The sequence below is a fragment of the Boleophthalmus pectinirostris genome, unplaced genomic scaffold (genome assembly GCF_026225935.1).
Source record: "Boleophthalmus pectinirostris isolate CB_2022bp ecotype Guang Dong unplaced genomic scaffold, ASM2622593v1 HiC_scaffold_23, whole genome shotgun sequence".
NCBI lineage: Eukaryota > Metazoa > Chordata > Actinopteri > Gobiiformes > Gobiidae > Boleophthalmus > Boleophthalmus pectinirostris.
The window spans coordinates 15,130,927-15,141,920 of record NW_026571207.1 but is presented as its reverse complement, the minus strand read 5'-3'; the positions used below and the strand labels follow the sequence as shown (position 1 = coordinate 15,141,920).

Below are 10,994 nucleotides of genomic sequence, written 5' to 3'. Positions count from 1 at the left end.
ATAAAAAAATAAATTAAATAAATTAAATGGGGTGGTAGGGGTCTAAGAGTTCATAGCTAGTGATAAGTTCTTTCAGAATGATAGCGTTCTTGCTGTCCATGAAAGTGAGAGGCCAAAAAAAGTTGCAGCCCTTTGATAAATGTAAAGTTCAAAGAGAATGTAAACATGCTTTCAAAAATCAAAACTGTAATAATCAGAGGAAGTAAAAAGTAAAAAAATATTACCATGAATATTATTCAATAGTGGGGTGACCATATTTTCAAAATGAAAAACTAGGACATCCCTGGTTTGGGGTGGTTAATAATAATAAAATTGTGAAGTGAGTGGTAATTGTTATGTTATGTCAAAATTGAACTCTGCACTAATGAGTCAGTATTGTCAAGTTTTCTTTGTGTTTTGTCATTTTTAAGCAGCTTTCCTGTATTTTACCAAAATAAACGGCAATTTATGTGCTTCTTTACTGTTGATAGGGATCGGATTGGTCAAAAATAGGGACACCTGGGACATTTCTTATATAAAACTGGGACAAATCACTGGTTTTGAATAAATCTGCTGGAATAGGGGACACAGAGCTCAAAGCTGGGACTGTCCCAGGTAAACAGAGACATCTGGTCACACTACTCAATAGTAAATAAGTAAAATAGCTGCTAAAACTTTGGACTTAAAGTCAAAAAAGTACTTGAAAGAAGTGATGATGGAGTCTGACATCTGCTAGTTTTTTTTGTTTTGTTTTTTGTTTTTTTTGCTCTGCCAGGATTGTTCCACAGTATGGAATTCAACTTATCTAACTTCATGACAAGCAGGTCAAACCAGTACAAGTTACAGGTTAGATTTGGGGGCAGACGGACTCACAGTATGTTTTCAAGGTATTTTTCAGTAATACAAAGACAAGTAATTGAATAATACCACATAGAGAAGTTTGATGGCGTTCTGTGAAACACTCCAGGCATAGTAATAACATCCTCGTGCAGATAAAAAGGTAGCAGACCGCCACCACAAAAGTTATACATTGCACCTTAACAGATGTAAAGCTTCAAAATTCAAATAAAATTGTTTTCTGATACTTGTAGTGGGCATGTGACTCTTGACTTTAGAAATACCTGCCTCAATAATGCAGTTTAGTACACAGTTTAATAAATCCAAATATGCTCATTAGTTTGTGTCGCAAATGTTTTAATATCACTCCTCTTTAATAAAATAGAGCTACAGAGTTGTACAGTGACTCAGCAATAACAAACAAATCAAATAATTTCTTAAACACTTTTCTTATAAGGCTGTGACTAGTGTATTACCTCCATGTTATTGACAGAGCAAACCGACACAATTCTCTCAAGTGTTAGCTCTGTCAATGGTGAAACACTCACACAAATATTCATTCACACAAACATTTATGCACCTAGTTATCACCCTTCCTGAAAGTCCGTCTTTGGGGAGTATACTGCTGTAAAAAAAACACAGTACAAGTGTAATAGCTTTTTTAGGCCGTAAGGAGTCTAGAAGATTTAAAAAGATTAAACTGTAAGTTAACACACAAATTCATAAACAAACCAAAACACTGTGGACAGAAAGAAAGAGTGAGATCTGATTAACTATTAGACTGGTGGGACAGTAAATTAATTTTTGAGAAAGTAATTGTTGATTGTCTGTTGTGGTCCAGCTACAGAATCAAAGGTAAAAGTTTCAGCGCATTGTGACAAACTCTTCTGATGAGGTTGGGTGAATAGCAACAGTTTTATCAAAGTCAGATTTGGTTGCACCCATTTTGATGGCTACAGCAAAGCCCTGAAGCATCTCATCACACCCAAGACCCTGCATATGCAATCCAACAACCTGCAACAAAAAAAATATATAGTTTTTAATCTTGTATTGCTTATTCCATTAATTACTTTAAAAGTTGAAATTACTATTAAAAATGAATAATCATACCTTTTCTTCTTTGCCCACACACACCAACTTCATAATGCACTGGCTCTTCCTGCTTGTGAGTGCATGATACATTGGAGTAAAAGACGTTTTGTAGATTTTTACATTTTCTTTGCCTCTTGTTGTAATGGCTTCCTCTGAAAGAAACATAAGGAACTATCAGTCAGGGCAAAAGATGAAGCACTTATCTATATGTATACATAAACATGAACAACCTCTCAATTTACCTTCTGTGAGGCCAACCGTTCCAATGGGTGGGTGGCTAAAGACTACAGTAGGAATGCAGGAGTAATCCAACTTTGAGTCTTTTTTGCCTTCAAAAAGTCTGTGTGCCAGCTTTCTACCAGCAGCAATAGCAACTAAAAATATATACATATGTTTTAGATGAACTGTTAAATGTATGGAATACAAAATACTCATTAACCACAAAGCTATAATATTTGTGTTTTGTTATTATAGTCCACAAATTAACAATTCTATGTCAACAAAAAGATATGTACCCACCAGGGGTTAAAAGTGCCTTTCCACACACATCTCCGACTGCATAGACTCCAGGTCGACTAGTGTTCTGAAACTCGTCCACAACAATGTGACCTCTGTCATCAGTCTCCACACCCTGCAAACATGCACCAACACGTCAATACAGGTGCACTGGAAATAGTTGTGAATAACAATATATTCTTGAAGATTAATCTAAACATCTAGAGGTGAGAAAGAAAAGTGGTCTAGACTGTTTTGGTATTGAGAGAATATTTCAAAGTTGTTGTAGTTTGCGCTACAACAACTGCTTAAGACTACATATATTTACTAGACAAAACACAGGAATAAGCCTTTCTTACAATCCCTCCGATGTTTAATCCAAATGTATTTGGTTGTCTGCCGATAGCCCAGAGGAGACAGTCCACTTGCCCAATAGTGCTGATCTTTTCCTCGTCATTTTTCTTCTCAAGATCTTTAGTGGCAATAGTCAACTCCAGCCCACTGTCTGTTTTCTTCACAGACGTCACCTGAGAATTTTTCCACAAATCTACTCCAGAATTTTGCAGTTCCTTTGTGCAGTTTGCACTAATGAGACTGTCAAAGTTTCTCAAAACCTATAAATGGTATTACAAAACATGTTATTGTATTATATAATTATAAATAAGTGAGTTACTTCAAGAGATAGAAATATTTTTCTTACTCCTGACTGACGAATCACAAGTGATGTTTTGGAACCTAGTGTGGAGAGAATACCTGCCATCTCCACAGCAATATACCCTGCACCAACCACAACGCTGCGCCTGACGGGAAGCAAAATATCACCAGACATTCAACACTGAGTACACAGAAATAGGAGGCAAGATTTTATCATTAAGAGCAGCTGACAACTACACCCATATATTTTCTAAAGACAAAATACAAAATAACTTACTTTGGTAGACTTTCAAGTTCAAAAAAGCCATCACTAGTGATCCCCAGACCAGCCCCTGAAGTAAAAAAAAAAATTACATAACTTCATGACATGTTTATGTAATAAAATTTCTTTGTACTCACCAAAAAAAAGAAAACAAAAAACAAACAAACAAACAAACCTGGTACTTCTTGCTCGCTTAGCACTGCAGGATACCCCCCAGTGGCAATGAGGATATGAGGCGCAGTGAACTTTTTTCCATTGACCTCCACAGTAGGCTCAGGGTCATTTGTAAATCTGGCTTGACCTTGAATTGTCTGTATTTTGGCCTGGAAATAGCCACATTATTTTATTACTAGTTATTAGAATTTCTGTTTTTTTTAATCTTTAGTTAACCATGGCAATCAGATTTTTCAGGAGTTTGTACATGTTTTTTTATGTTTATGTTTTTCTCTTTTTAAGTAAGGAAAATACTAAATTATATCTATATCAATAAAAGTAAAAACACTATGAAAATAAAAACCTAATACATCTTACCTTGTCAAGATTGTTGCGATAAATTCGATTCAGATGACTTACATAAGCATCTCGTTTGGCCTTCAGTGTTCTAAAGTGGGAAAAATGACAATATCTGTACACATTCTTAAAACAGTATTCAATATAGGAAGCGCGTGCGCACACACACACACACACTCAGAAACTCACACTAAACTGGACAAACTCAGTTCCCAAATCTACACAAGGACTACACTAAACTCTGACCGGAATAAGTGTAAATGCACCTTAGCAGAGAGGAATTCTAACAATAAATACTGAGACTAACCCTGAAATTAGGATCAACTGTGCAGAAATCTGTAACTTTAAGTAGCCACTCCTTGTAACCAATCTTTCACAACCAACTACAAAGAAGGAAGAAGCAGGTAAGTGACGCAAGAGAAGAGGAAACAAACCAACTTACTCCCAGCTGAAATTCACTTGCCCCACTTCAAAGCCATAATCCCCGTGATCATGGAGATATTCCGCATGAACAGCTGCATTCCACATAACCTTTAAAACACAAGAAATATTTTCTGATTGTAACAGACATTTGTTTTTGTTTTATGAAAATTTAAATAAATACCTTTTTGGGAACACAGCCAACATTAACCTATTGGGGAAGAAAAGAAGCATTATTTAATCCTGAAAATGTTGAAAACTGTAATCCACCATACCACTACACAGTACACATTCACATTTGCATTATTACATATCAAATAGTTTTACTGAACATTTTAATGCAGTGTGTGGACAGCTGTGTCCTGACCGTTTTGTCAAAATATATCTACTGGCGTGTAACCAAAGGAGGTCAAATGAGGCCGTCTGATGCTCCCATAGGCTCTGCAGTCTGGGGCCGGTAGAGTATTGGAGCCGCATTTGACAGTGTAAATGTGTACTACAGTGGACTGGAGGCTTAGCGTTAGTGGTAAGACTAACAGAGCATGTGAGTGAATATGGCTATGGGGTTTACTCACGCAGGTACCTCCGAGTCTGTGGCTCTCGATCACCGCGGTGGCTGCTCCAAGCTCCGCCGCCCGACGAGCCCCAGCGAGACCACCAGAACCGCCGCCGATCACCAGGAAGTCAAGCCGGGTAACGTCCTCTGTCGACGGGTCTGAGGCCATGCTGCGGCTATGAACAAGAGCCCTGCGAATATGTGGAAAAAGTTTTTGATGTAAAACCCAGCGGGAAGCGTGCGTCTGCGATAACAGAATTAATAATGCCATAACCAGGAAGCTCTCCTTTTAGCCCATCTGTACTGGGCAGAGGGGAATGGGAGGGTCAAGTGAAAGCCACTGCTGTGTCATTATGAATTGCAACAACAATGGTGTGTACATCCCAGAAACTGTTTTCACAATGGTGATTCTCACATGGGCTGCAGTAGAGTCACAATAACATGTGAAAATCACATATGCAAAGATGTTGTACAAAGTAGAGGATAAAGTATTTTAAAGAAAAGGACATAACTGTTAAAGTTAGATGCTCACCGTGAGATCACTGGCACAGACACAGAAGGGAGAAGCCTCCAGGATCTTGCAAGAAACATCTTTTATGCTAGCAATGGATTTGGAGCTCTTTGCATGTTGCGGATTAATAATTTGACTGGTCATTAAATCAATTACACCACTATCACACTGCCATGCAGACTAGCACTGTATAATTCATAGTGGCAGTAGCATGGCTGTGTTGTGACACGTAACGAGTAGTTGCCGTCTTCTCCAGTGCGACTTTCATGAAGCTAACGTTAACAATTAACAGGTGGCCCAGTGCGTTAGGTCAGTAGTATTTACGTTATTAAGTATATAGAGATAAACTTGGCTATATTAATCCAATGTGTCTCACTAGTCCCGCATTTTCTTCTATAGCGATGTTTGATTAATATCAACATTTATACAGTTGTTATATAAACATCCGGTGAGGCCTTTCGAAATAATAGTAGCATATGGTGCTCTGACACTGAAAACAGCTATTTGTGTATCTTACGCAAATCCTCATCATCGCCAGTCATAGCACACAGTCCAATACTGCTACTTACAGGAAGATGTGTAGGACGACTGCTTAATGTGGTTAGCTCAGTTTTGGAGTATGGACTCGATCCTATCCATTGGTATCAAAAGAATATGCTTGTATTTTGAAGAAAAGCACAATCGTTTCCCGGAAGTTTATAGCAAGCTCAGCTGCTAACGCTAAGGTATCCAGCTAACCTAAACCCATCGGCTGGTTCATTTGTAAAGTATTTCTACCCATCTCGCTGACGGATTTGCATTCATTCATTTATATCCAGATAGTATAAAACTTCTATCGTTGTTGCACGCCCCGCTGTCCAAGGTACGTGCGCGATCAAATATAAAGAGAAGGGTTAAGGATCGGCCCGTTGTCTGCTCGACCTCCGTGTTGTGGTTTGCAAGGCCTTTCCCTAATTCTTTTGGCACCATTTACCCGATACATAGCAGAGATTGTTTTAATGTTTTCCAATCCTGTTGTTTTAAGGTCACTTTATAAACAAGAAAACTAAATGTACATCGAGTAAATAAATTCTACATGTCCACTTTGATCCAGGGGGAGGGGCGTTGTTGTTGATGACTGACGAACCCCCGTGATGATGCTACATGTACTCACCTCCCTCTTATTTGCATGTGTTTTGTGTTTTATTCCCCTTTCAGATATGTAAGCATTTTGACACTGGACTACACCTGATCCCGCTCCTACAACACTGTCTGATCTGCCATCGAAGGACCAGATGCCCTGTGGCCTTTCTGGTTCATCATGAAGCCCGCCAGCTATCAAAGTATGGCTTCTTCTGTGATGAATCCAAATATAAGCCTGGGCCATTTACTGAGTGCTCCCAATGTGATGCGATGTGAGAAATGCCGATTTGCCACTACAGACATGTCGGCTTTCAAGAAACATGTGGCACAAGAGCATACTGAGTATTACTGCTTTTACTGTAACAGGGTGTCTCTCAGTGAAGCTGAGTTACAGACTCATTTGCAGATACACACAGGAACAAGTCCATTTAAATGTCCTCATTGTGGACAAGTGTATATGCGGAGGATGTGCCTTATAAAGCACATTGAGCGTCTTCACAGTAAAATTATACCTCAAGAACCACCTAAAATAACACCACGCATTTCTGTCTCAAGTGCCTCTCAAAGTGTTCCCTGTGCAGCCAGTGCAGCCAGTGCAGCTCCTCAGAGGCCTGTTGTTCGTGTGAATGTTCCAACTCCTACTACCGCTGGAGTTACACTGGAAAATAACTTGCAAAGACTAAAATCCTTGAGCTCCTATATCTCAAACGCTAATCATGGTGATGCTGTACCTTTAAATGGACAAGTGCAGCACAATCGAGCACTTACTGTTTCACTCCCAGAGGAAGTTTCTATCCCTGCCGGCTGCATGGTTGAGGTAGCGGAGGTGAAGACTGTAGATGGAACTAAGGAGCTCCGGCTAAGATTTGTTGCTCATCAAGAAAATGAGTCCGTTATAAAAAATGGAAGGACCACAGTCCCCGAAACCTCAAAAGTACTTTCTTCACAAATGAAATATCCAAATGCAAATGATTCAGGGATGCGATTTGGCAATAAAAATAATGAAACTAAGCTTGTGAATAAAGGACGCCCCACTCTGGTTCCAGTTAACATTTCCAAACCTTTTCCAAAACAAACGATAAAGGAACAACGCTCTAATACAAAAAGACCATCAGAAGTTATCAACTTGAATGCAGGTGTCCCAACTAAGATTCCCAGAACCTTTATTTCTGTTGGGGAAGCCAAGGTTGCTTCACAGAAGGAACCCATTAGTCACAGTATCACACCTACGGCTATGTCCTCTATGTTAGCCAACAGGTTAACAACAGGTACTTTGCTACCAGAAAGTTTGTCAACTCTGATTAGTCTAAAAGGTGTTGAGGAGAGAAAAAGTTCTGCTCCAGGACCTCCCCCTAGTTCAGAACCATTAATGATGAACAATGTGCAGATTATGCCTCGCATTGTTCCTATGAACCGGGGTTCTGTAACTGTAAAAGCTAAGGAAGACCCCATACTGCACAAAAACAAGCATGAGTTGACAAACCCTATGCAGCAAAACTTGAAAACACTGCTTCTTCCAGTGACACCCTCAGTGGTTGCACCGCCACCTCCCCAAGTTCGAGTTACAAATGAATGTAAGGATAAATTAGTTACAAAAACATTTACCCCAGAGCAAGCTTCTTCTGCAGAGCTGTTAGCAGCAAAGAAACTTGCAAACAACACAAACATGAAAATGCCCTCTCTGCCCCAAGAAGTGAAAAGGGAAAAAGCTGTAACCGAGGATGTGCGAGTAGAACCTGAGGGATTTCCAGTAATATACTCTGTTTACTCTTTGAGTCAACAGCCAAGTGATCCACAGGAATCCACTCAGCCAATTGTGATGGCCGAATGGACCAACAGTGCAGGGTGTCACAGCCCAAAAATCAAAAGTGTTCGCACAGAGCAATCCGAAATGACAGGACATCAGGCTCATAGAGATTTAAATGATGGCAAGATTACTCATGATACATTATCTAATAAGATCTCCTGTGAGTCTGTGAAGATTGAAGATGATCAGGACATTCAGGATGTCACAGTGGCCCCTCAGAATATCAGTTTAAAAAAGGAAAAAAGTACACCTGTGAAAGCCAATAAAAAGAGCAAAATGACTCCTAAACTTAACCTAACAAGCTCACCCATTGTGGATGCTAATATTACCAAAACATGCCCACCACCAGAGGATGCTAAACTTAGCAAAACGTGTGCATCACCCAAGCATGCTAAAGTTAGCAAAAAGTATGCATCACCCAAACAGGTTAAACCCAGTAAAACATGTGCATCATCCCTTCAAGATGTTAATACTGGTCCGTTCATTCCCCAGCCACCACTGGTTTCAGAAAACATCTTGGTGCAAACCCCTGTTGAAGCACAAACTATCCCTGAAAGTCCTCCCAAATTCCTGACTGTGTCTTTAAAAAGGGTTCAAGTTGGGATCTCGAGGAAAAGCAAGAAAAAGGCTAAGACTGTTCTCAAATTAAGTGTCGCCAAGGTCCTTGATGGCCCGAAGCCTTGTGCAGCTCTGCAGCTTTTGCCACTGAGGAATGACCAAGCAGTGAAGTGGCCAAGTACCAACCAACCTGTGGTGGTGCTCAATCACCCAAAACCTTGTTTTCACATGAAAACTGTACCTACAAAGACTTTTCAAAATAAAGGAGCTGGAGGAACTGCCACTCCAAAGTGCCAAATACTGAAAATGAAACTTGGTAAAGTGATGGGACGGAAGTATGAGGTGATGGGGTGCACCATACGGAACTTCTCTTAAAACATGGACAGTGCCACAAAAGGTTATTATTCACATCCAACAGTATCCTGACATGGTATTGATATAAAACAAAGACTATTTTCATTTCAAAGACGCCAATTCCATGGACGCTGGTATTGTGTATATTTGCATGTGTTGTTGAACTGAAGTGCAATGTTTTCAGATGCCCTATTAGTACTTTAACATCATATCCAGCCACCAGTTTACTGCATAAAGATAAATTTGTGTTACATTCAGATAACATATATTTTTTCCTATCTCAAAGTGTTTATACGTGTCCAACACTACAAATGTTTAGTAATGCCGGGTATTTCAAAAAACATCCAGTGACTTTCAAATATTTTCTATCAGATGCAAGATGTGTAGATAAAGGAGTAAAAGTGTGTCAGTGTGTCAATCACTGGTTTGTTTTGATTGAGTTCATCGATTTGTTTGAACTGTACGTTTCAGTGAATTAAAGATTACTTGCCTGTCTTACTCACCTTACAGCGAAATACACAATTTTGGGTATTGAATGCATGTCCTGACCACTCGATAAAATACCATTTGTAGATTAAGTTTTTGTTATTCTGTTGTTTGTTATTTATTTAATGCTTGTATATTTGGCTTATTGATCAGATCATTGTCACTTCTACAAATTTCTAAGCATCTTTGACCAGTGTTGTTGCTCATACTAAAAGACAAGCAAAACTATATGTACTTGTAGCTATTTCTACAAATCAAACTATGTATTTTTATTTTGATTTCCATTTAAAATTTCTGTATATATTCTGCAACTGTGGTAATTGACAATACGACACCCATAAATTTATACAGGACGTATGCTAGTTTGTAGAGTCTAATATACCGTGTCCAAGCCGCTAACAAAAAAGGGAAGAAAAGATTGGTATTGTGTTTGCCAGTACATGTAAATAGTCAATGTAAATATAGTTATCGTAACAAGAGATGGGCCTCATCGACACAGTTATAGCGTCTTAAGATGTGGTATCTTACATTTGGCCTTATTTATATCAAGCATACAATCCTGTAGTTCTTACCTCAAGTGTTAATATTTTAAAACGTTCATATGTGGTTTTGCTTTTTTTTTTCAACATTTTATGGTGGTGTCACCTGTTATGGCATAGAACTACTGGCACTTATTGTACAGTTCATAAACCCCATATTGCATTCTGTGTTCAGAGCAGCTTTTATCCATACATTTACAATTGTACACTTTGCCTTTTCATTATTGTACATTGAGGACAATTTATTTTCTTCACCAGTGTTTGTTGTTATGCATACTTTTGTATTCACAATGTGTTACTACTTTTTTATTAAAAGGAACATGGCTGACTTGTATATATTTTACTGAGGTGACATAATATATGCTGGGAAGTAACATGAACATGTTTTTAAGAATATACAAATTGAAATAAGAGCTGAACTTGAGTACAGTAATTTAAATGTTACATATCAAATGAAACCATAACACACTCAAGTTCAGGTTCGATCAAGGTTAGGTTTTTTGTGTCCTGACAGGCCATCAAGGATTTTAAGTAATTAAGTCACTGGGTGTGCAAAAAATAGTTATTTGTTAATTATAAAAATAAAAATGGCAATCTTATGTGTACAAACTTTTTAACAAGACAGACTTTGAATTCACACGAGAGATCATCTCAGTTTATTCCTTCAGAGTCTGAACACTTCTCTAAACCTTTGTTGTGCACTGTGTTCATTCATTTTACCTTGGAAATTGTTAACTAAACTTCAGTTTTTTGCCTGTGGGACAGTATTTTTTGTCTCCCACCATTTTTCCATATATAGCCTACGTATTACT

At 38.5% G+C, this 10,994-nt stretch overlaps 2 protein-coding genes across 4 annotated transcripts; one reads left to right on the top strand and one right to left on the bottom strand.

Annotated features, from left to right (window-relative positions):
- Window positions 1–1,156: 1,156 nt before the first annotated feature.
- On the bottom strand, window positions 1,157–5,540 carry gsr (glutathione reductase). Of its 3 annotated transcripts, XM_020923474.2 has the most exons (13): window positions 5,338–5,540; window positions 4,825–4,996; window positions 4,434–4,460; window positions 4,272–4,360; window positions 3,851–3,920; window positions 3,495–3,642; window positions 3,335–3,389; window positions 3,104–3,203; window positions 2,763–3,017; window positions 2,428–2,539; window positions 2,151–2,282; window positions 1,927–2,060; window positions 1,157–1,830 (listed from the first exon to the last, which is right to left on the bottom strand). In XM_020923474.2, the coding sequence occupies exons 1-13, from the start codon at window positions 5,394–5,396 to the stop codon at window positions 1,681–1,683; spliced, it is 1,503 nt and encodes a 500-aa protein (XP_020779133.1). In that variant the 5' UTR covers window positions 5,397–5,540; the 3' UTR covers window positions 1,157–1,680. The 3 variants fall into 3 exon arrangements, with proteins under 3 accessions (XP_020779133.1, XP_020779132.1, XP_055015620.1); XM_020923473.2 differs by lacking the exon at window positions 5,338–5,540 and having other exon boundaries at window positions 4,825–5,082; XM_055159645.1 differs by lacking the exon at window positions 5,338–5,540 and having other exon boundaries at window positions 4,833–4,952.
- Window positions 5,541–5,816: 276 nt separating this feature from the next.
- Window positions 5,817–10,510, top strand: LOC110159055 (zinc finger protein 518B). The gene is made up of 2 exons (XM_055159643.1): window positions 5,817–6,178; window positions 6,514–10,510. The coding sequence occupies exon 2, from the start codon at window positions 6,617–6,619 to the stop codon at window positions 9,176–9,178; it is 2,562 nt and encodes an 853-aa protein (XP_055015618.1). The 5' UTR covers window positions 5,817–6,178; window positions 6,514–6,616; the 3' UTR covers window positions 9,179–10,510.
- The last annotated feature ends 484 nt before the right edge of the window (window positions 10,511–10,994 follow it).

What these genes read in the sequence shown, in the direction of transcription:
- LOC110159055 (XM_055159643.1), top strand. Translation starts at nt 6,617, where the DNA reads ATGAAGCCCGCCAGCTATCAAAGTATGGCTTCTTCTGTGATGAATCCA.
- gsr (XM_020923473.2), bottom strand. Translation starts at nt 5,076, where the DNA reads ATGGCATTATTAATTCTGTTATCGCAGACGCACGCTTCCCGCTGGGTT. An exon ending in CAAGTGAATTTCAGCTGGGA is followed by an intron (nt 3,921 to 4,271) that starts GTAAGTTGGTTT and finishes TTCCCACTTTAG; the next exon opens with AACACTGAAGGCCAAACGAG. An exon ending in GATTAAACATCGGAGGGATT is followed by an intron (nt 2,540 to 2,762) that starts GTAAGAAAGGCT and finishes GCATGTTTGCAG; the next exon opens with GGTGTGGAGACTGATGACAG.